The sequence below is a fragment of the Prionailurus bengalensis genome, chromosome A3, assembly GCF_016509475.1.
Source record: "Prionailurus bengalensis isolate Pbe53 chromosome A3, Fcat_Pben_1.1_paternal_pri, whole genome shotgun sequence".
Taxonomy (NCBI): Eukaryota; Metazoa; Chordata; class Mammalia; order Carnivora; family Felidae; genus Prionailurus; species Prionailurus bengalensis.
Window position 1 is genome coordinate 83,093,378 of NC_057354.1, and position 25,823 is coordinate 83,119,200.

At 45.3% G+C, this 25,823-nt stretch overlaps 1 protein-coding gene across 1 annotated transcript in view; it reads right to left on the bottom strand.

The window, feature by feature from the left end:
* The window catches only part of SPRED2 (sprouty related EVH1 domain containing 2), a 114,590-nt gene extending 89,348 nt beyond the window's left edge, over positions 1–25,242 (bottom strand). Inside the window, exon 1 of the mRNA XM_043603522.1 lies at positions 25,137–25,242. Within this exon, the coding sequence (XP_043459457.1) occupies positions 25,137–25,162 (26 nt within the window). The 5' untranslated portion in view covers positions 25,163–25,242. The remainder of the gene's footprint in view (positions 1–25,136) is intronic.
* Between the last annotated feature and the right edge of the window lie 581 nt (positions 25,243–25,823).

Sequence of the window (25,823 nt, forward strand, 5' to 3'; positions counted from 1 at the left end):
GAGCTGGCGAGTCAACAGACCCAAGTTGGGGACACAAGATCACAGAGAAGCACTCATCAGGCAAAGAATGAAGGTTTGAAGACTACTAAACCACACGTCCATTTCTAGCAAATGTGCCACAGCTCAGTCATCCCATGCACCACTTCCCCAGCCTGGACATCACCCTTTCCTTCTGCCAAACAACCCCCTTCCTCCCCAACAACTGGCCCAGGAAACCTCTGGAGGACCAAACTCGCTTAGTTCCAGGCATGCACTCCCCAACAGACCTTGTCTTCCCTACTTTCTTTGCTTATAAACACAATGTTATAAACATGATTAGAATAATTATGATAATGGCAGCTTGCGAACATTTAGCCTTTGTGTTTTCCTCTGTTCTAGGTGCTATCTCATGTAACTGTGCATACATCAGCCCATTTTCCAGAAGAGAAAACTAAGGCTTGGAGTCGACTGGCTTCTCTAGGACACATGACTAACAAATGGCAGAATCAGGACCCCAGTTGCCTCCTTACAGCACTTTCAGCTTGGTGGACAAAATACTGATAGAGGGAGTCGTTTTGAGTTACTGAAATACCTTTTTCACCTTTTTATCAAATAGTAATTAACAAGGGCCAGTGGCCAAAAATCATCCTCAGTTTTTCCTCTGGCTCAGATCTTATTTTACTTTGACTTCAGATAGTCCACTAAAATGTTTAGTGGTGGTTCTTTTTTCCTTCATCACAAACTTGTTACAAATGCAAACTGTGAATGACTGTCCAAACGAGCAGGACAAAAACTCCTCAATTACATCCAATACACACACCTGAACTTAATGGACCTTCAACACCCCCCCCCTCCCTCCCACCCAAAAAGATTAATCAGCACCACAGGGCTCCCAAGACCACAAAGGCTATTTTGTGGGAGTAATGCCGCGCTGCAATCTTCTTTTCTGTGATTACACCTCATTTTATAACAACGTTCAGACATTTGGTTGGAGCAAGTATAGTAATTACATTTCTCACTTTGAACTAATTTAAGCAGCTACATCTGAGCTTCTCCACAAATCCTCGGACTCATCCACCCTCCTCCTCCTCCCTCCCCACCCCCACCCGGAGCATTTCTGTTCTAGGAGACCCAGGGCCTCTTTGTTGAGTGACTGTTGCCCTTTCCTTCAGGAGGTTTTCCAAATTCCAAACAACTACCCCAAGATGACCCCCTTCAATAGACAGTACACCCCCAACCCTTTCTTCCAGGGATTTATTTGGATGGTCCCTGTGGGAAGAGAAAACAAGCCAGGTCAACCACACTCTCACTACCCAACTGTGCAGGTTTAACTCCAAAGCCTCAGCACCTTTATCTATAACATGGTACTTCCGGCCAAGATGTTGTTGATGGACACTACTTGGAGCTGTTAATGGTGCCCGTAACTCAGAAGAGAGAGCGCCTCAGCCCTGGGCAAAATACCAGAGCCCCAAACACCATCCCAGAGGCAGAAAAAACGTGCCCCTAGAGAAAATGTGAGAAAACAGGATTTCCTAGTCCTTAACACCCAAACCTATACCCACAAACTTTCTGATCCTCCAACCCTCTTCTTATAATTCACTCTTCATAGTGGTCAAGAATAATAGATCAAAATGTTAAAAACAGCAGCATCAGCCATGTGTCTCCTCCCTTCCCAGATATCAAAGAGCCTTGTTTCGCTCAGTGAGACCCAATGTTCTACCTGCTTCTGTCTGCGCACCTGTTTATCTCCCAGATTGCAAGAAGCTTTTTAGAGGCAGTGACAGGGGCCTAAATGGTTGTGGAAATGAAGTCAGTCATTATATTCTCTGTGTACCACACCTGAAATGTCCTGATTTCTTAATCTCTGGGGAGGACTGGGTGGGGGTGGGGGTGGTTTGTGGGTAATGGAAGATGCGGGCAGGTAGCAACACAAAGTTTGGCATATGTTATTTCACCTTCCTTGTGGTAGGCAAATCAGCCCTCCTTACTGCAGGTGTTGAGACAGGCCAGAAATAGTTAACATCAAATTCTCCTTTGCTGGGAGCAAACCTGTTCCGCCAGAATGGCCTGATAAAGGGAGCCACCACTTCCTCAGAGATAAGATCCACCTTTCCTGAGAGCTCAAACTCACAAATGAGGCAGCAGGGCTCTCCACCAAGCCACCTGCCTCACACAGGCTTCTGGTCCAAGTCACTGGACACCACTTGGGGCAGTGGAAAGTTTAGTCTCTTTCTCAAATGGGGCACTCAGCTCCTTTACAGACAGCTCAAAGTCCCAGGACAGAAAGTCTCTGACTTCATAGCTACTGTGAGCTAACAATGAGAACACCCTCAAATCACGACTTCTTAAGAGAAACTTGAGAGGGCTTCACATCTGTATGGGGGGGCGGGAGGGTCAGAGTATGATTAATACTATTCCTGAATTCAAAGAAAACACCATAAGCAGTGAAAACCCATCAAATGATAATCTTAGGGCCATTTAAAAGATCCTCCTCGAGTAAAACTGCAGCGTGAGGGGCTCGTCTATTGCAAAGTGGCTGCAGATGCAACAGAACTGCTGGTAAACCGAAGAGGTAGATGCAGAGCGCGTGCAAAATTTCCCTCAGCTCAAGGTGGGGGGGAGGGGTGCTGCTTATTTAAAGCGACTTGATGCTGAGTCTTTGTGTACAGTGGCTGTCACACACACCGGCATCCGTGTGCTTTGCAAATCTCGATTCTGGTGCCTGGTTTGCTCAAATGATCAACTTGTGTTTCTTCTCCCAGGCTGGCTTACTCACTTGTCCTTGTACCTCTGAAGGCTGCATCCTCTCGGGCTTCGCCTTGGGAGCACGGGTAACCCCAGAACTCCATTCTGAGGACAGTTCTCCCTTTGGCTCTCGGGAGCTTCTTAAAATACTACAACACGAGAATATGAATGCTCTAGCCATCATTTTCTTTTCCAGGATGAACGAGAAAAAAATATTGAAAGCCGGCAAGGAAGCCAGAGAACTAAAAGGGGCAGGAAAAGAAAAATGTCATCGAAAAGTTTATGACCCAGCCCATGTGTGGAGGGTAACTCCCCAACGTGCCACCAACCCACGCTGTGCCCCCCTTTCTTCCTCTTTTCCATTTTTGCCAGAGTCCCCTCTGGAACCCTGCATAGTCACAAATCCTTGGCACAGTCTAAGAGAATCTTAGTACTCAATGAACCAAATGGATGAGTGGTTCTAGACCCTCCACGCCCATTCACTCGGCGTAGACAGGATCTATCAGTCTGCTTTGAGCTCCAGGGACAGGTGAAGAGTTTCTCACAAAACCAGTCTCAGGGGCCCCTCTCGTGCTGGTTCCATCTTTCAGGCTGATCAGAGGGGCACGATCCCTCCCTTGTGTCTAGCCCTCAGGCCCCCTCGACAAGGCTTCAAGATGAAACTGCATTCTAGATGCCAGTAACATTCACGGGGAATGTCTTAGGTACCTAAGATGTGCCAGATGCCACAGCAGTCACTGCCATGTGCTGTGTCTAACGGAATCCTCACAAGCCTCATACTATTAGTACCATTTAACAGACAAAAAAGCCAAAGTTTGGAAAGCTAAAAAATACAATATAAGGGGCAGTCACAATTTGAAACCGGCTCCCCTGCCTCTGAGGTGGAAAACAGTTTTTATGATGCCACGGCAATTCCCTACAGGCCTTCTTCTCTGAACTGGTCACAGAGCTCTAAGCAAATTGCTCTGACGAGAACTACAGCCCCCTTCCAATGCTTGTGTACAAGATCCAAGGCCAGAGGCCCAGGAATCGGTCAGGTTTTTTGAAATTCTTTTTCGGCCCGTAAATATCACCCTCATATTTGCTTTCATCATAACCTTACATAATCATACCCATAATCACACCCTACACGATAAACAGTGGATATCTCAAAATTCATAGAGGACATTTACAGAGCACTTCTTCATGGATCGATCAATTTATGTACATACATCGTGTGAATTAAAACTTCAAACAGCCTAGGAAAGTAGGTATTGGGTCCCTATTTTACATCTGAGGCTTTGAAAGGTACAGGTAATTTATCCCTAGTGGAGCAGCAGAGTGAAATTCACACCCAGGTCTGCTTTAGTCTAGAGATGCACTATCTAATACAACAGGCACGAGCCACATATGCCCACTGAACACCTGCAATACAGCTGTCCGAATGAGATGGGATACAAGTGTAAAACACTGCGTTTCAAAACTGATGGAAAAAAAAAATGCAGAATAGTTCATTAATAATTTTTTTATTTATTTAGAAGAGTGAGAGAGACTGCATGCGTGCCAGGGTGAGAGCAGGGGAGGGGAAGAGGTAGAAAGAATCTCGAGCAGGGGTGTGTGGGTGGCTCAGCTGGCTAAGCATCCGACTTAGGCTCAAGGCATGATCTCACGATTCGTGGGTTTGAGCGCCGCATGGGACTCTGTGCTGACAGCTCAGAGCCTGGAGCCTGCTTCAGATTCTTGTGTCTCCCCCTCTCTCTCTCTGCCCCTTCCCAGCTCGTGCTCTCTCACTCTCAAAAATAAATATTAAAAAAAAATTAAAAATTACAAAAAAAGAAAGGAAGAAAGGACGACTCTCACGCAGGTTCCACACAGCGCAGAGCCCCACATGGGGCTCAATACTACAACCCTGGGATCATGACCAGAACCAAAATCAAGAGTCAGATGCTCAACTGACTGAGCCACCCAGGTGCCCCCTCACTAATAATTTTTAGATGTATTGGATTAAATAAAATTAAAATTAATTTCACCTGTTTGTATTTACTTTAAAAAAACACTGCCACTAGAACACCTAAAATTACTTACATGACTCACATTATAGTTCTACTGGACAGCGCTGGTCTAAATCCTTTGGTTTCTACCAAGAAGCCACTCCTGCCATCCTCTAACACAGCTCTTAGCAATTTGCACCTTGGACACCATTAAAAAAAGAATAAACGCCCTCACTTAACAGCCTCACTTCTAGTAATGGGAATTTTGTTTCCTGATGAAGACTAGTAACAGTTTAAAGTGTGAAAAAGTAATGACATAACTCATGTGCTGATGCCAGAGAATCTGTAAGCAGACTGTACTGGGCTGCCCCTCCTCCCTGCCCATGTTGGGGTCTTTTTTTAATTTTTTTTTTTACGTTTATTTATTTCTGAGACAGAGACAGAGCATGAGCAGGGGAGGGACAGAGAGAGACGGAGACACAGAATCCAAAACAGGATCCAGGCTCTGAGCTGTCAGCACAGAGCCCGACGCGGGGCTCGAACTCACAAACCGTGAGATCATGACCTGAGCTGAGGTCGGTCGCTCAACCGACTGAGCCACCCAGGTGCCCCATGGGGGTCTTTAGCATGCTGGTGACACTTGATTATACCTTCTCAGGCAGAGTCTCTTTTCATGTCACTGCTTGTACTCAGCATCCCAGTTCTTCACCTAACCCAAACTGGTTCCCAAATCAAAAGAGGACCTAGCTTTTTTTCCCCTAAGGATGAGGCTTTTATAGGTACGAAGTTAGGTTGAGAGACGTCATGCACAGAGTCTACAGAGAAACCAGAAGGAGGCTGTTGCACTTCCATACCTTTCCTTTGAGGAATGGTTCTCAGTGCAGGGTGCCCAGCTGGCGTCTGGATCGGGACCGGGCAGGGTCCAGACCGCTGCGGGAGGACCTGAGGCTTCACTGCACCTTCACTGTGGAAAACCTAGCAACTGAGGCTCTTGACCTAGTGTAACTGCTAACTTAAAGGGTTAGTTCTCTCAGGGCTTTCAATTTCTGTCATCAGCAGCAGCCACAGCAGCAGCAGCAGCTGTAGGAGATACCCATTTTTAAACGGTCTGCTTTCCACGTACCAGGCACTGTGCTGAGCATGTGATCCACGTTATCTCAATTAATCTTCCTGTAATTCTTTTGAGGAACTGCTCTCTGTAAACGAGGAAATCCCGGCTCTGGACTTAGGCAAGACTCATTCAACAGGAGGCTATGAAAGCAACACTGAAGGAGCCCAGGAGGCCCTGCCCTTCTTCCCCAGCATTCCTGACATCCCCGCTGCTGGCATTGGGGAGGGCGATTCGGTCGGTGGCAAAAGTGCTAACATGGCATCATTCCACAGTTGCTTAAATTACATGCTTTTAGACAGCACTCCCGCATGATGACGTGACAAATGGCACATTTACCTGTATGCAGTAATGGGCCACACATGTACAGGTTATGTGAAGTAACTGGCGTGAAGGGACTTGTAAAACTAAGCAACAACAAGGGACAAAGTTGCGGTCGGAATGTTGGCCTGAACAGCTCACTTCCTTGCCTTAATTGGCGTCTATCTTGGTGTTAATTGACTTTGAGTTAAGAGCCTTTCATACAAGTCGAGGAAAACTGACCTTTGGAGCGCTGGTGCTTTGTTGGGTAAATGTGTCTTTATGGACTTCATAAAATGCAGATTGTGTAAATACATACTCAGGAACTATTAAAAGCACTGAGTGGTGGCTGGACTAAGGCTCAAAGGTGGCCTTTAAGATTCCTGAGTACTCAGCAGTCGGACGTTTATGAAAATGAACATCAAAGATGGAATTACAATTTAGGAAGTGGATCTCCTGGCCTGCAGTCAGAGGCATCACCTGGGGGAGCTTTTCAAAAATGCAGATTCCCTGGGCCACACCCCAGAGAGGCTGGTCCAGGATATCTGCGTGGGCTGCAGAAGTGTATTTTTAACTAGCCCTGCTGACTACTGACTCTGAGTAGGTGGTCCAGGACCACAATTTCAATGCTATTTGCACCTCCCTCACCTTCTTGCCTGGCCTTCTGCACCCCTACCAAAGAATCCCATCCAGGGAATACAAAAGACAAGAGTACTGTACCTAGAAGTGGAGAGCTCCTTTGGAAAAGGAACGAGTGCCCTCCCCATCTGTGCCCAGCACACCAAGAGCCAACAGGATGCCTGCACGCTCAGGCCGGCACAAGGAGGGCCTCCTTTTGGCCCTGTCACAGGGAGGGAGGTCTACTCTTCTAAAGCCCACAGCAGCTGAGGGTGACCAACAGATCCGTGAAAAGGAAAATCAAGGGTGAAGGCTCAGCATGAAGCAGCAAGCATTTTTGATGCAAACGGTCTGATGCCTTTATACCGACCTCCAGCCACCCTAGACTGCATGAAGAGAGGCAACTATCACAATGTTTAAGAGTCTGCTGCATCTGGAAAAGCACCTCCAATTCTGGGCCCCCACTTTATGAGAGACACAGTTAAACCTGAACCCTGATAAGGAGCCTGGGATGATGCTTGGCCAGCGGAAGAGAGCAAGCACTGCCTTCACGTATCAGCAGGCTGGTCAGAACAAGAGAACTAGTTGTTGCTGCTGAGGAGGACAGCGGTTTCACAGAGGAGCTTGCCAACAATCAGAGCTGTGTGCCCAAGTCACCGGGCACGGGGGCTCCTTATCGCCGAAGTGTCCAAGCAAAGACTGAAGGGCCATCCGGCGCAGTAGAACAGGGCATGCTTCTTAGCTCCCTGAATTGGTAAGATCTTCAGATCCTGTGCTTCAGTCCTGGGAGGGGGAGGAGTGCGGGGTGCTTTCCTATGGGCAACTGTGCCCTCGACCATGAAAAACGTTATCCTCAAAAGCTTATCACGGCAGCTCACTACAAGATTTGTTTTTTCCTACCGGACACAGAGATTACCAAATTAAGTATCAAATGTGGTAATGTGGTGACTTGAGTATTCCCAAGGCCAGCAAGTGTCAAATCCATAAACAGTTTATGAATGAGCATAAATTTTCAACAATCAAGAATGAGCACTTGTTGGTAAGAGTTAGTGTGTAATTTATTGAAAAATCCACACAAGTTATATAAAAAGTTGCCAGTATTCCCACTGTAGGGGTATGCTGCCTCAGAAGGGCTAACGATCCAATTCACACCAACATGCTACTAGTAAAACTACTTAAAGAGAAACATCTAGTCTTAAAAACCCCAAAAAAAGGGCCTAACATTTTCAAGGAGCAGATTGTTTTCTCATGCGCTACAGCACAAATTTGTTCTCACACGTTTGTTTGAATTAAGTGATTCTTAATTTCACCTGCCAATTTAGCAATCTGCTGGTCTCCAAATAGGGGAAAGGAGGAAGGGCCGACTTGCTTGATCTTTATATGTGTGTTAGCCCATTCTTTTGCATTATTATCCCACACGGCTGTCCCAACCTCCGAATTAGCATTCTTGCTCTACTTGAGAAATACTGAGGCTCACGGGATGTGAAGTGCTTGCCCAAGGCCAAATTGGTTGGTCACCATTGAATGAGCTGACCCTCAACCCTGGTCTCCCTGGCTGGGAAGGGTTCATCGCCACACCACCCACAATGAAGACCAGCTGTGCTGTTAGCTCTACAGCAAAGCTGTTTGGACCTTTAGCACTTTCTCGGAGGTTCCAACCCCTTGTCAAGACACATTAGTACAGAAAGAAATGCACATACTCAGTCAACTGCAGGAACCTTTAGGAGTGCCACTGGAGTAATCCCAAGTTCATCTGCCTCAGACTTCTGTGAAGGGAACTTTTTTGAGGGGAGGAACAGAAGAGGGGATGGTAGAGGACTTAGGGATCAACAGGAAACTAGAAACCTACAAATGAGGATTCTACATAGGAGATTCAGAAAACATCAGACCCAGAAAGTTGTGCTCACCTGCTATTTTTCTGGAAAGAAGTCTCTGAGCTCTTTTTAAGTCATTAAGTTGACTTTGGTCCCATTTTTTTGGTTTAATTTTTTTAACTGTGGCAAAATATGCATCACATAAAATTTACCATTTTAACCATTTTTAAGTGTATTGTTCAGTGGCACCAAGTACATTTACAATGTTGTGCAAGACTCTGTCCCATTTTTAAGTGTCTGCGCTTCACATTTTCTCCTACTTCTGGGTGACAAGCTACAATTTTAAAACATGGCATCGGTTTTTGTGCGAGACATCTGTTTTAAGTCAATGTATTTTCATTTCTAGGTAAAAGCATATGATTCTATAATTCTGTTTTCCTTTAAATTTGAGCAAATACCAGTCCCACGTTAACAAAGGTTTGTCAAAAATCAAATGCGAGAACTTGTTCCCTGCAAAAATAACTGGTTCCACTCCACCAAAGAAAAAACAAAACAAAACCTATATTTACCACTTCAACTATTAAAATAGATCAGTTTGCATCCTAAAGGCATCTGGGTTACATCACCAAGTTAATAGGTCTTTCAAAGTTTCGGCAAAACCTTTTTTAAAAATAATAAAAAACAGTCATAATATTGGACAGCTGTAGGTGATCTTTTCATATGCTTTAGAATTTTTTTTGTTAAATAAAAGAGCTCTTGGATCAACAATCAGAATTTATTTCTTGTCTCTTATGATCTCACCTCACATATAACATCAATTTGGTATCGTCTTCCCTTAGCAACTATTTGTTATCCAACTTAAATGAGATGGAACTAAGAGGAAAGGGCAAGAAAAGAAGGAGAAACATTCCTCAGAATATTCCCGTTCGCTGGTATGGATGTGTCTTGCCTTCTGAATACCTTCCAAAATGGCAGACTACTCCAAATGGCAGATAAATTAACGGCAGTGACAGACTGGGTGGGAGAGTCTTTTTTTTTTTTAAATATAATTGACACATAACATTATGTTAGCTTCAGGTGCACAGGATTCGATATTTATGTCTACTGTGAAACGATCACCACAATAAGTCTAGTTAACATCTGTCACCCAGGATCTTTAAAAAGAGGTGATTCTCCCTAGTCGATACCATCTTGGTTGGTTACAACCCTATAGAGGTTTGGCTGGCCATTCCCCTCTTCCCAATCCTGTAGTGTAAAACACATTGGACTCTCCGAGGTTTATTTCAACAATGACACACAGGGTGGAGATGAAATTCTAATTCAATTCATCTGGGGATGAAACAGATAGGACTAGAAAGTAGGAAGGGCACTGCATCCTCAACAGCATCCCAAACCACCCCCAGACATGCTCCACCTTGGAGTCTCTTGTGATACTGAGAATCAGGACATTTGCTGTGGGGGGGGGGGGGTTCTGTTTTAGGGTGCATGCCAGGGGCGGTGGGTGGACCACACCTGTCTAATTCTCCTGGTCACTGTTGTGCTGTTCGTTGTGGAACATGAGGAATGTGGAAGGGGGAATCCATCATTTACAACCAAAAGATCCGCATCATTTGGATGATCCAGAAGCACTGGAAGTAGGAGTCTGAAAACTCCACACTGCAATCTTTAGGCTTACAAGGGACCCTTTATAAGTGAGAAGAATGCCTGGCTGAAGGGGATGAACAAGAAGAAACAAAAGGGAGGGGTGGACAGAAGCCCAAGAGAAAGAAATTTTTAAAAATATAAGTTCCCTATCCTACACAAGCCAGAATGGGGAGCGGATCAGGTCTCACCCTGGCAGAATAGGGTAAGTCCTCCCAGCCTGGCCGCTGGACCTTTGGTTCTTGGGGACTGTGTCTTGTTCTGGAGATTTATTTCGTTCTTCCCCAAGCCTAGGTTTCTAATGCCCTTGGCCACACCACTAGCTGTGTTTGGTACAAAGGATAATCCCAACTTTATCTGGGTTCAACCCATGCGGCAGAGACCTTAGAAAAACTTAGAGTAAAAAGCTACCATAAAACATGCTCTTATATGACCAGGTGATCAACTCTTCCCTTCCTTTCTTAGCTGCAACAACACCTGCTGGCTGAGAAGCGTGCCACGTTCTCACACGAATGTGCCAAAACCGCCACCCTTCCCATCCTGGCATCTACCTACCCCCACCCCACGAGACCTGCATATCAAATATTACTTCCTGCTGTCTATGACCACACTGCCTTGGCAGTTAACATCAAAAGCAAACACATGGGGCGAACAGAGGCACTGGCGCTGGGAAGAAAAAACAAGCAGGGGTAATGTTTCATCAACTTTTTTGCCGGTGCCCAGGTGCAAAAACCTTTGACCATCACATGTATTTCAACTTTTCATCTAAGGGCTCATCTCTTCTCTCGCAGAATGGTGAGCTAAAAGAGGCCCTCTTCTGTCTCTACTCCCTGCCCTTTTGTCCCTGAAACACAACACGTGGAAGCCAGAACTCAGGACCCCTACCTGCCATCTGCAGGCGAGCCACACAGGGACAGCATTTGGCAAGCTCAAGTACTGCAACCTACTGCACGGGAGCAGACCAAGGCTAGCAATCTGTTCTGTCCTGATGGTTCACCATCTACACGGACCATGTTTACCTGAACTGATTGTTTCCACCATCTTTTTCCTGTCTCTCCAATGTTCCACAACTCGAGGGCAGCAATTGTCATGAATATTTAACATAGCGCCCCAAATAGGACTGAAACCAAGGCCAGATGACATCTGCTCACGGACATATCCCAAACCACCAACTAGCTGTGTGACCCCAGGATACTCATTCGACCTCTCCAAACTGCAATTTATGTGTAAAAGAAGATAGCTGAGATGGTATTTTCTTAAGATCCTCTCCAGTTCTGTAATTTAATGGTCTAATTGCAACCATTTCACTCTGTTGAGAAAGGGCAATGTATCCTCCACTTTCACCAGGGCAATTTTAACAGATCAGTGCTGTGTTTCTGCAGAAGTAACAATACTAAAAACAAAAACAAAAAAACTCGCTTGGGTTATTCCCAAGTTGTAGACTTGATCTACAAAGTAAGTTGGTTAATTTTGTTCTCAATTTCACAGCCCACTTGACCTTCCTCCAATAAACATAACGACACCCTCCCTGGAACAAAGCTTTTTGCAGCAATGCCTCTGCATTTAATTAAGGCCAGAGAGAAAAGTCCTGCCCAGGTATGGTAGAGCAACAATTATTAGCAGCCTCTTTGACTCCGGCCTAGTCTGCACCCTCTAACTAGTTTGACTAATTTGAATTTACCAACCTACCACTTCATCATCTCTTTGCTTCAAAACCTTAAACAGCTTTGTCCTACCTAAAGAACAAATGTTCAAATAACCACTTCGTTAGCTTGGCACTCAGTAGCCTCCCAAAGTTAGCCTCAGCGAAGTCAACCAGCTCTTTCTCTGAGCTCCCCCAGCATAAACCTAAAAGAGGAGTTTCCTGCCTATGGAAGAAACCTTTGGACAAGAGATGCTTCCTCCCTATATGGCTTGACCTGTGCCTCCCCACAAAATACCACCACCATCCTTACCTGAGTCCTGTAAAATTCAAGTCCCTTCCTGTTAAAAGTGAACTCTTCCCTGACTGGTGCAGCCAAAAGTACTTACATTCTGCCTTGTATTTTTCTGTTTTAAAAAAGAATATTATGCCAACAAACACATGAAACGATGCTCAACATCACTCATCATCAGGCAAGTCAAAATCATAATAAGATATGACCTCACACCTGTCAGAAGGGCTAGTTTCAAAAAGACAAGAAATAACAAATGTTGACAAGGATGCGGGAAAAAAGGAACACTTGCGCTCTGTTGGTAGGAATGTAAACTGGTGCAATCATTGTGGCAAACAGTATAGGGGCTCCTCAAAAATTAGAAATTGAAATACCATACAATCTAGTAATTCCACTACTGGGTATTTACCCAAAGAAAACAAAACTCTAATTCCAAAAGATATATACACCCCTACATTCATTGTAGTATTATTAAAATTGCTAAGCTAGGGAAGCAACTCAAGTGTCCATCAATAGATGAATGGATAAAGATGTGGCACATGCATATGCACTCACAGCAGGAGATATTCCTCAGCCATAAAAAGGAGCTGTGGCCATTTGCAACACCCTGGTTAGACCTCAGGGTATTATGCTAAGTGAAATAAGTCAGAGAAAGACAAATACCAAAGATTTCACTCGTATGTAGAATCTAAAAAACAAAATAAACAAAGCAGAAATAGACCCATAAATACAGGGAACAAACCGGTGGTTACGGGAGGGGAGGGGGATGGGCAAATGGGTGAAGCGGAGGGAGAGGTACAGGCTTCCAGTTAAGGAATGAGTAAATAAATCACAGGGTGAAAGGTACAGCATAGGGAATACAGTCAATGGTAGTGTAATGGCATTGTATGGTGACAGATGGTAGCTACCCTTTGGTGAGCACAGCGTAAGGTATAGAGTTGTTGAATCCCTATGCTGTATACCTGAAACTAACATGACATTGTGCATCAGCTATGCTTCAACAAAACAAAAAAGAATATTATGCTTACAAATAAATATGAATACATTTTTTTAACATTAACTCTCCCTGCAGTATCTGGAACTAGAAGAGTCCTTCAATATTGTCATGTTATACAAACCCTTTATTTTAGAGATGAGAAAGCAGAGTCCAGAGAAGATCGACAACTCAGGTCGCATAGGAGGTTAATGGCAAAGAAGGAATGGGAACCTAAGTTTCTGGACTCCCAGAGCTTTATGCATATGGTAACACAGTACCCATCTTCTTTGCTGCTCGGTATCCATCTGAGATCTGCACAGCACAGGTTGGATAACGCTGACTGTGGGAACAAAAAGGGGCAAGAACTGGAAGAGAATCAGAAGACCCCACATCATGCCAAGGCTCTAGGGGAGATGTCCTGACTCATTTCCAACTTGTCCTCATCCAACTAAACTTGGCCCCTATCTTCCTCAGACCTTCCAACCAATCTACCCTGGAGTGGGAACAAACCCTGTCACGTATCAGTCCTCTACAGAATGACCACACTTACATTCTTACATCCAGAATGAGGGCCACAAGGATTCCCAATTTTCTAAGCATAAAGACTCAAAGGGAGAAAATTCAAGGACCAGCTCCCCTCCCCAGGGATTACAGTTGTATTTGTTAGTATCTGTGAGTTGAGAAAAATATTCAACAAACATTCACCGTGAATTGTGTTGTATTTTGATGAGGCTGTGTTTTATTATTCTATAAATGCAGCTATGTACACTGAAAGAGAGGAATAGATAAAAATGGATGACATTATATATTTGGATCACAGACACCTAGAGTGCTTATGGGTTCTCAGCCACTCGTTTGGGAACTGCTGGGTGGTGGCATCAGATCAGGACTTCAGATGGGGTGTCTAAATGCTGGAGGAAGGGGAAGATCTTTAGTCTCCTATGTCCCTCCTGTCTACGAAAAATATGACAGGCTAATGAAGATACAACGAGAAGGTCTACAGTCCGCTCCTTTCAGATTTCCCACTGCATCTGCCTCCATGTTGCAGTTATTACCATCATCAGTGCTGGGGTTTCTAGTACTTCTGTTTTGGGGGAACAAAGGGTCTCTCACCTCCATCCTCTGGCCTATTCTTGGCTCTCCTAGCAATGCTGCCTCAAGTGGATTCACATTCCAGTCTCTTCCCCATCTCTCACCAGGAATCATCTCTAAAGAGTAAGCACTGACAAGTGATGGATAATTTGCATTTTAACCCTATTCAAATTTGGGTAAATGGTTTAATATGCATGCTAATATTCCATCATTATTCCAATTAAGGAAACTATTATGTTAAAGTGTTTAATCAGGAGAATTAAGGACAACTCCAGACACCTAAAATTAACCTCTAATAGTCTTGACATTCATTTCATTTAGGTGCAATTTGCCAAGCTCTAAGCAACTCCCTGCTTAAAACTTCTGCCTAGGCACGTGGGTATTCCTGATAAGACCTAAAAGCAATTCATTTCCTAACTAGATTGCTGTCTAAAAGAATAAACTAAAAGGGCTGCAATTTAAATACAATCAAATCCCCAAGCAGTCACATTCCAGAAGACTTAAATACCAGCATCTGGATCCCTAGGAACAACAATGCTATTCGCATCAGAAACAACACAACCACTTCCTCTTTCTCTGACCTTCTCTGTTTAATTACTTCCTGTGATTTCTTCTAGGGCTGAGCGCGCCCTGGAGCAGCAGGCTTTCCATACAAGACGGATTTGTCTGGAAGGTGCCGCATGCCAGCTGACCCCAGACATTACACACAACGTGTTAAGGGCTCCGTATTTCTTTTAAGTGATGGATCTGTTTGGCCTCCTGGCATTCACCAAGAACTTTTTTTAAGCCGTAAGAAAAAAATTCTTCCAGTACAAGCCCATCTGAAATCAAGCTGGATCTTAAAGCCGGAAACCCTGCCAGGGATGGGGAAGTGGCTGCTTGATAATCTCTCTGTGAATAAGCAGCACCATCTTGTCCAATGAGCTTCTTCAACAAATGCCAAGTATGTGAAGTCGCCTTTGAAGACACAAACCTGGCAGCTGTGAGCTTACTATCATCACAAGCACAGAGAGGCCCTTGCTACTCATAAAGTGGGGTCCATGGAGCAAGGGCACCAGCAGCATGTGGAAGTCCATTAAAAATGCAGAATCTGAGGCCTTACTAAATCAGATGCCTCATCTTGCAAGATTCCCAATGCAAGTTCATGTTTGGACCTCCTCTCAAAATAACGAAGCTAAACCACAGGTTCAGGAGAACACTGTGCATGGTAACCCATTCTGCTCATAGGGACTTCCAAGGATAAGGTGGCTAGTTGTCTTTCCCAAAGAGGGACCTATAGTTTCCCTTTTTGTTTATTTGCTTATTTATTTATTTTGAGAGTGAGAGTGAGAGAGAGACAAATGAGCAGGGAAGGGGCAGAGAGAGAGAGAGGGAGACAGAGAATCCCAAGCAGGCTCTGCGCTGACAGCGTGGGGCTTGAACTCACGAACCACGAAACCATGACCTGAGCCGAAATGAAGAGTCAGGTGCTTAACTGACTGAGCCACCCAGGTGCCTCCACCCTTTATATCAGTACAGAAAAGGCCACCTCTGTGGGCCCTGCTTCCGTCTTCAGAGCTGAAAAGGAATGCAAGAAAGAAATGTCACCTCAGTTTTGAGGTGTGTTTTCGGGATCCAACGTGAGTTCTAATTTCAACTGCTCGACAGTAATATAAAGCAAGCTGTACACACAGTTTTTTTTATACAAGAAAACTAAAGCTCTATCAGGGGATACTCTACAAAAGTGGGACCTGAAGTCAAAGGATCTGGACTAAAAATAAAAAATTCTGCTGTGTCCTCAGACAAGTTACTTAACCTCTCTGAATCTTTCCCTTGCCCGTCAGACATATTCCGTCCACGTGTGAGTGCACGTGTTGTGTACACAAAGCGCACACACACCCTAAAAATAACTTGAAGGATCTGTCGGGGGGTTCTGGGAAAGGCATGTGGCTCCTTTAATGATCTGGATAACAAGGTCCTCCCACCCCAAATTTGGGATCCCAATGCCTGCAGCTCTAGGAGGAACCCTGCAGAAGCAGGGGAAGGAAAGAGAAAACAACTCTGGCAGTCAATCATCAAGATGATGCTGTTCTCACACCCCTAAGGCATATGAAAGTGCCCAGCACTCTGGAACGTAAGTTCCCTAAGGACAGAGACTCTCCCTGAGTCACAGCTCTGGTACCGTCTGGAAGACTGGGTGTCTGTGCATTAGGTGCAGTAAGTGAATGGCGCTCAACAGCCGGGTCACTCCCTTTCCTCAAGCCTCACCACCCTGGTTATTTTACCCAATGAGATAATTTGTACACGGCTTTGCAATTAGAGTCCAAGGATCTTCCATAGTCAAGTTCTTTAGGTTCAAAGTCTACCACACTCAAAACGGATACCTGTAATCTGGTGTCCCTGAATCCCCTTGGCATAAATGGATGGTAAGGGCCTTAAAGCTGGTTTAAAAACAGCAGACTCCGGATCTGAAACCCGTTTAAACACAGATTAATAAGAAGGCAACCATTAGGCCTTCAGGGCCAAAAGTAACACTGAGCCAGTGAATACTACTCTGGCAGAGCAGACCTGCTTTGGAATTTTGAGCCTAAGAAAAAGCACAGATTTGATTTAACCTATTAAGTGAAGGAGAAAGATTTAATTACTACATTAAGACTATATTCACACTTACACAGCTTTAAAAGATCTGTAAAAAGGAGTAAAATTATTGGGATGCTGATGATTAAATGAAACCTCTGCTCTAGCATTCACTTCATTTCTTTGCTGAAAATATAAAACATAAACACCAACACGGCATGCAAGTAGACAAAACAAGTCATAAGCCAACTTACTCCTAAAAGAACCTTCGGCCCCCGCCCCCATCCCATCCGAAGACTACTGACTCTTAGAAACAATCTGAATGACATTGGTGATGGATTTCTAGACCACAGACAGGGATGGCAAAAAAGCCAAGGATGCTCCTACAGGTAAGTGTGCTGACAGTAAGAGAGGAAGCAAGCTACTACAAAACAGGAAATAGCCAGCTAGGATCACTGAGTAAAAAAGGCCAGTAGTCAGCTGGGCCTCACTGATATTACAGCACCAAAACCAAAGTGCTACCTCTAAAAGGACCTACCAGCACAGCACTGGAAAGCCAAATAAAAAGCAGAACATGACTTCTAGAGTCTAATTCTTCTAGAAACTCCCTTGAGCAGGTCACTTCAGCTCTCACAGGCATAAAGTGAGAATCTTGTCTCTTGCCGCAAAAACGTGAAGGTAAAATATTGTTAATGGATATCCTCTACCTTGTAAATTCTGAAAATAAAGGATACCTTGCTATATGATGTGAGACACTAGAGGTGAGGAAGTCCCACTGAATTCCCAATTCATTAGGACTGTGCTAAAATGCTTTACCTTCACAATTTCATTTCCACTTTTTAACAGCCTATGAATAAGACAGTAGAGTGAGCTTCATTTACATTAACCCAGGGCTCCTGGCTTAAAGCACTGGCCAGGAGCCTTCAGTCAGTAGAAGGCAGAGGCAGGGCGTGACCCCCAAAGCTGTATTTCTTCCACCCCTCCTGGAAGTTTTGAAAAGGCAACCTCAAAGTCTTTTTAGATGTAGGTACAGTAAGAATACTACTTTATATTTTGATATAAGGTAAAATTATGTTTTAATTAATGAGTATCTGCCTTAACCAATTAATAAACGTTTGCAGAAAACCTACTAAAGGCTCTGCACTCTGCAAGGTTATGGGCCTAAGGGTGAATAAGCTCTTATTCCCACACCTAGAAGGGCAGATGAGCCAACCTTCTTTGTGCATTCTCAGGGGGGGAGGCAAATACAAAGTAAGTAGTGCTTATCTGAAAAATCAATACTGGAAGCCAGAGCCAAAGCAACGCCAAGGAGAAAAAGAAATAAGAGAAATAAGTAATGAAAACGAAAAGACAAAGATGTCATTACCAGATGAACTAGGAAAGACAATTAAAAAACGTAAACTGATAATTAAATTTAAGCACTTAGGAATGGACCAAAGGGAATATATCTAAGAATGAAAACAACCAGATTTGAAAAATCATCATTTCAGTACACACAGGAGCCAAAGCCATACATTTTAGAAGCTGCCCTTGTTCTAATCTCCAGCTCTAAAATGCTAGGATGAAGTCAAGATCCATTTCTTCACCTCTGCACTCTACGTGAATGCAAAGGCAGAAATCTTGTTTTTACGTAAATATTAAACTACCCTTTGAGAGTAGCATAAATAACATAAGCACAATTTGCTACCCTGTATGTGATACGCCACAGATGAACACACTGCTGACAAAGACAACCTGAGAAATTAGTTATACAACAGCTGCTACTTAATTTAGTGAACTCCTATGCCAGTTACTATCAAGTATTTTACTAAAATCCTGGCCTGACTTCCTTCCCATGACATGGGACACATGTCAAGCCATGGCAACAATTCTTCAAGCATCTTAGGGCAAGCACACAGAAAATGCATTTTGCTCCATAGGGCACTGTGTGCACTAGTATAAATAGTCCTTCTATTCCAGTGACTGAAAGCCCCAGGAAATGCCTTAAAAAAAAAAAAATCATCAGTGTTCTGGCCTTAAATATTGATTAAAAAGAAACATTTACAAGAGTTTATCAATATGACTGCGTCTCAGAAAAACCAACAACAACACAAGAGCCCAATTTATTTAAAAACAAGCCAAAATAACCACACACGCCAAAACGTCCTGCTCTGCCTCTATTATCATCTTGTTCAGTTTCTGAGGATTTTGCTGTTAGATTGTGTAGTTGTGTTCAGTCCAGTAAAATAGGGAGTGTGCCAATGTTGGTGTTCATCAGCACGGCCGTCTCCAACTTCAAGTGTTAAGACTCCATCAGAACCCTGCAGCTACTGCAAATTGTTAATATTGTGATTTTCTGCAGAGACTTTCCTGCAGAAGCAGAAACACAGGCCCCGGTTTATTGCACTCAAAATCTTCCACATCCCAACTCCTACAACAGTGACTGGAATCAAAATGGTTTTGAGTTATCAATCACAGACCACTACCGCCAGATAGTTCTGCACCCAATTTCCACAAAATGAGCCAAAGGATACCTGTGAACATGGACTTTCTCAGAGGGGGCTTATACACACTGCAAGTTAACCAAATACAATGATTGTAATCGTTGCATTCTGCGTTTGTTGGTAGGGACAAAGAATTTTAAAATAATTAAATCCATTTTTTTAAATTCAACGGACATTTACAAAGCAATGTGCCCAATAGTATTGAGCCAACAACTAGAAAACTAAGCAGCTGAGAGGTAATCCTGAATCCAAAAAGCTCATATTCTACTAAGAACCTAGGATCTAGCTACTAAGAACCCAACGCTAAATGGTGATAACTGCCATACGGTGTGGGAAAAAAATGCTCTAAAAAGTCCTCAGTTTTGACTCGAAGAGTGGAGGGTGAGGAAAGTCTAGGAGGACTTCATAAAAGGAATGGCCACAGAACTGGTTGGGGGGGGGAATGAACAGAATTTCACTTGTTGAAGGGAAGGAAGAAAGAAAATTTCAGAATAAAGAGCACGAGCAAGCAGACTGTTGAGGCAGAATAGATTCACTTTGTATATGTTTCATTTGGCTAAAGGAAGTGGAAAGCAAAGGGGATCAAACATAGCTAGAAAAGAGGAAGCACTTGCTAAATCCCTGTGGAAACAAGCCTAGCAGATGGAGAGAAGCCCAAGCCCACCACCTAGAGAAAGATGGATGGCCTCAAAGTGGGCACTTAATTTTATACAATGATAATGTCCTGGCTTACAGGCTTGTTAAGGTCTTTCCAAGTTTTGTTTTGTTTTTTTGTCTTGCTTTCAAGATCTTCTGATGAATGGACCAAGATTCCAATTCCACAGAGTCAACTCCATGTTTTTAACATTTAAGGATTCTGTTCATGTGGAGTAAAACATCCCTCTAAAAAAAAAAAAAAAAAGTTTATTTATTTATTTATTTATTTATTTATTTATTTAGAGAGAGAGAGAGAGAGAGAGAGAGAATCCCAAGCAAGCTCAGCACTGTCAGCATAGAGTCCAACTCCAGGCTTGATATCACAAACCTTGAGATCATGACCTGAGCCAAGATCAAGTCAGACGCTTAATGGACTGAGAGAAGCAGGCACCCTGAAACATCCCTTTTTTAAGGCTGATGCAAAGAAACTAGATCAATATTTGTCATACCAGGTCTAATTTACACAACTGTTATTTCAATAAATGTACAGCTAATGTCCAGCAATAACCAACTCTGAATTCATACGATTATCTGAAGGTGTATCAAAGAATTTTCAAGCCCATGTTTATTTAAATTTACTTTTGAGAGACAGAGAGAGAGAGTGTGTGTGTGTTTGTGAGCAGAGGAAAGGAGCTGAGAGAGGGAGAGACCGAATCTTAAGCAGGTTCCACATTCAGTGCAGAGCTTGAGGTAGGGCTCGATCCCAGAATTCTGGGATCATGACCTGAGCCAAAATCAAGAGTCAGACACTCAACCAAGTGAGCCACCCAGGCTCAGTATGTGAGCCTAAATTCACTTTAATTCCGCATGTGCCTCGTATCATTTTCAGGGAAGATAAGGGAAGTGGAAAAAATTACGGCATGACAGACTGTCACCAATACCGAAGAATTAGGGACAGACTGACAGAAACAGTGTGAGCTCGGAAGTCAGAATGACTAAGGCTGGCCACCCTGTCTTCTTTTCAGACAGTACCTCATGGTGGTTAAAAACAGTCCATTCTGAGCCAGGCTGCTAGAGTCACAATCCAGCTCCTTCACTTACTAATGATAATGACCTTGGACAAGTTACTCAACTTCTCCCGGCCTCAGTTTCCCCATCTATAAATGGGGGTAGTAATGCCACATCTACTGGGGGGGATTGCTGGGAAGAATAAGTGAGTAAAGTACTATAAAAAAATGTTTGCTAGCTTAGGCAAGCAACTTTATTTAAGCTTTCTCATCAGTTAAATGCAGTAGCTCCTTCATAGGGTTGTGTGAAAATTAACAAGCTGAGCCTGTAAGAAATCTATCTCAGGGCCCTGCAAAGAGCCAATACCAAACACCTGTTTTATGCCTGGTGCTGAACCATAAGCTTTACATGGGCTATCTCATTTAATTTTCACAACTCCATGAGACTGGTAATATTTACTCTCATTTTATTCACTCAGATAAAACCAAGGTGATATGTAAGTAACTTGCCTTTGATCAGAAAGTGAGCAAATGGCTGAGCCTTGAGCCTTAAGTATAAATTAAATGCCTTTAACTCAGGATCTTTAACTGGCACCTGGCTGAAATGGCAGTTGTAAAAGACATTTTTCAATCAATTAGGCTGAATGTTAAAGACAACAGGGAATAATTTTGTAAAGTGTGATAGTATTGAGGCTTTGGAAGAGCATCCTCATCTTTTGGAAAGCTAAAGTATCTAGACATAAGGTGTTCTGATGTCTAATTTCTTTGAAATGGTTCAGCAAAATATTTAAGTTTTTTTTAAGGGGAGACCTTTCAATATTAGGAAAAACAGGACTAAGGACAAAGCTACAAGTCCATTCTCAGTGAGATATGTGTTTCAGAGAAGTGTTTATGAGAGGAACAAAATAGCTAAAGAGCACCCATGTCTCCTGAGTTAAGCTTGCTTGAGAAGGGTTTCTTCATTTTGTCTATGAATTTCCAAACCATTCATGGCCATAATCAAATGCTTTAAAGATAGACAAACTGCACAGGATTTAAAAAATGTTTCCACTCTTATGTACAAAAGATCACTTTCAATAGTTTTTCGATGCTTTTTACTTTTGAATTATAAAAAAAAAAATCTGTGGAATTATAAACCTTAACATGCATTTCTAGATGGAGTGGGATCAGAGAGTCGTCAGAGTATTTTCTATATGGAAGCTTATTTTTTAGGGCAATCGGCAAAAAGAGCAGACAAGCTTTCCTGGACTACCATATATTTACTAGCGGAGTTTTAAATCACATGGAAAGGAGCATTAGAAGACAAAACATTTATTATTTTTTAAAATTAGGCACAATTTTGCCACTTGCAAGATTCTGACTTGTTGTACTGTGATGCTAAATGTGACATTTATATATCTGTATCACTTAAGAAAAACCTCAAATATATATGGACTATCGAGAAAATCTATTTTACCTAAAGCATAAATATATCTCCCATAAGTCTCCAGTTTGAGGTCACCAATTCTCTTTACATGTAACACTCCTCGTCTACTTCTAAGAGGTATCTGCGGGAACTCAAACATAAAGCCATTTGAAGAGAAAATAAAAGATCAAAATTCATACAGGGGAGGGGTAAATAAATCTAGCAAAAACCTAGGCTACTATGACTACTGTAATCAAGCAATGATTTTAGCTTGGAGCTTCCAGACAGAACCCCACAACAACAAAAAAGCAATCACAGCAAAGCTCTGTAACCCAGAGAGATACCTTCTTCCAGGCATTAACATTTAAAAGGAATTTTTCAGATGGGTCATTACATAAGAACTTGAAGAATATAATGGACAGTGTCCACAAATGGCAGTTTATAGCCCATGAAGCCTGTTTTCTTACAGGCTTACATTTCATGTCTCAGGCCAAGGTCACTGCATTAAAAGTAATCCCGGGAAGGCCACTTCTGCAGTGGGCTAAGGTACCACAGCTTTCTGCTTCTCTAACTGAAACCAGAACCTGTCCTCAAATACCCATTGTCTTAACTGGGCTTCTGACAGCAGTGGGGGCAGCCAGTTCCATGCTAAGCTGCTCTGAAAGCAGAAAATAGAGATAGTCATTTCTTGCTGGTGATTCCACCCAAAATCCTTTTGCTTTGGATATAAGATGGGGTAGGATGCAAAGCTGATATGCCCCGGTGAAAAGGGAGAATCCGGGCCAGTATTCCCAAGAGATGGAGCCAAGGAACCCAATGCAGGGCAAGTAGAACCAATCTCCAACAATAATCCCCAAGTCCAGAGGTTGCAAGGCAATGGTCCTTCCCTGCTACTACTGCTATTTGTGTGCAAGGACAAACGAAGACCCAGAAAAATACTTGTTCATTAGTCAAGTCCCAAAGGGAGGAAGGCCCAGCAGCATATTTCTTCCCCTCCATATTTCAGCCCTACAAGCGCGACTTTTTTCATTTTACCGTTTCAAGAACAGTCTATGAAGACAAAGCAAAATACCTAAAATAGAAACACCGGCATAGGTGGTGGGAGGGCAGCGACAGGCACACAAGGCGGGATGCTCTCTAGCTGCGGGTGTCTGGCAAACCAGGGGTTACTGCAAATATCTCTGGGGACCACAGGAAGGAAATTCCCTTTCCCAAATACCAACCCTCTCAACACCCCCTCCCGCCCAGCCGTCCAGCCTGGCAACAGCAGACACCAAAGGATAAAGGGACATTAAAAAAAAAAAAAAAAGTGAAGTAGATTCTTAAGAGTAGAGCACAACGTTCTGTCACCTGCTGCAAGAAAAGCCCTCCCCATCATCCAACCCTGAGTCACTTCCCCTCCCTGCACTCTCAATGCTTGCAGGGGCAAAAGACCCCGGAGAGCAGCTACCCGAAGCCCCTATTTCCCCGAAGACAAGCTCTGGGCCTCCCCCCAGGGCGCGTCCTCACGGCTGCCAACCGTCTCTTTACGCCCAAGCCAGCTCCACTGCTACCTTGGCTAATGGCAGCTCTGAATGAAAGGAGCCGAGGCAGTCTCCGGATTTATGAATGTGCAGGGGAGGAGGGGAAGGATATCATGTGACAATAAAGGAGAACGTCTTATTCACAAAAAAAAAAAAAAAAAAAAAGTGGCTGGTGGCGGGCACAGCCACTGAGCAGCGGCAACAGCCACCGTGCGGTGACCACTCGGACCCGAAACCGACGACCTCAGGCGCCGGGCCCAGGAGCCCGGCCTCCGCTTCTCCGGCGATTGGAAACGCCTCGGACGGGGGTGGGAGAAAGACAAACGCGATTTCGCGACCGCAAGGCTGCAGGGAGCCTCACCTTGGCCTGCGGCTGGGAAAAAAAGGCACCCATCCCGCGGAGGGCGGTGGGTCAGACCCGGAGCCCCTCCAGCGGAGTGTCCGGAGCATTGTTCCCCTCGGGCTCGCGGGCCGGGCACGAATGCCTGTGCACGCGCGCACACACACACACAAACCCACACACGAACACACACACACACACACACGAACACACACACGAACACACACGAACACACACACACACACAGGCCCGCAGCACGTTGTCCCGCACGCTCCCGCCCGCCCCCGCCGCACACGACTCGGATCCGCCCCCGAGCTGCCCGGACCCCGCGGGGCGCCTGTCCCGAGCCCACAAGCGTGTGCACACACGCTCACACGCGCCGCGGGACCCCTCGGGCGGCTCCGGCGCGATGACCCGCCGGGGGCTGGGGCTCCGGGCTCACGCAGACCCCCGCGCAGTCCGCGCCCAGTCCTCTCCTCGCTCCGCCGTGTTTTTATGAATGAAAATGTGGTATGCAAATGAGAGCGATTCAAGAAAACGAAATGGCGGAGCCTGGGCCCCAGTGGGCTCCCTAAGGGACCCGGGAGGAAGGGGGCGAGCGGCGGAGCAGGAGTCACAAAGTCACCAAGTGAAAACCCACCGACCCCAGGAAGCCGGAGCGGGGGTGTCAGGTCTTGGGCTCCGGCCGCCAAAGATTTCGGGGGGGAGGGGGTGTTTGTGAGTCCCCGGAGAAGGAGCGGGGACCGCCCCGAGGTCACCCGCTCGCCCTTGGCCCCCGCCGCGGCCACCAGCCGGCCGACCCAAGGCGCACCCCCGCCGGCCCGCAGCAGTCTTTGCCCCCTCCTCACTTCAACAAGGGTAGAAATCTCGCATCCCGAAGCCCACAGGCCAGCGAGTCGCTGCACCCCACGCCAAGTTCACCCAACCAGCGTCCCCGCCTGCGTCCTCAGCCCCGGCCCCCACGCTGCCCCCGCGGGGCACCCTCTTCCCACCCCGCGGCCAAACTTACTCGTCCGGGTGTGTTTCTTCGGTCATTTTCCTGTTCACCTAGACGCCTGTCCCGCGGCGGGCAGCTTTGCTCCCTTCATCTTCCTGTCCGTTCACCCCCCTTCTTCACATCTCCGGAGATCGCCTGATTTGGTTGGGGAGGGGGAGCCGCAAGAGATGAAGGGGGCGCCGCAGAAGGCAGAAGGGGAAGCTGGGCGACAGGAGCGCGAGGTGAGGTTTGGGGAAGGGGTGCAAAGGCAGGCTGCCGGAGGAGTGAGCGCCGCAGCGCCGCCGGCGAGGCAGGAGGGGCTCTGGGGGCTAGGCTGCGGGCAGAAGGGGAGAGATTTGGGCAGGGGACGGCGGTGGGGGAGAGGAGGAGAAAAACAAGCGCGCCGTGGAGCGGCGGGGACTGCTGAGAGGAGGAGGAGAGGAGGGCCGGCCGGGGGTGGGGGCTCGGTCCGGGGTCGCCCCCGGGGGCCGGGCCAATCACGGTTCCGGGGAGCGGTCGGCAGCCGGGGGAGGTGCGCCTGGGAGGCGGTGCAGGGCGCCCCGTCCGAGCCCCATCTCTCGACTCTACCGATTTACTCCATATTGGATTCTCACCGCCGCCAACAGGAGGAGGAAGTAGGGCGGAAGCGATGACGTCTTCCCAGCGGCCAGAGGTGGTGGAGTGCAAAAAGCTTCCTACTTGCGACCGAAAGAAAAAAAA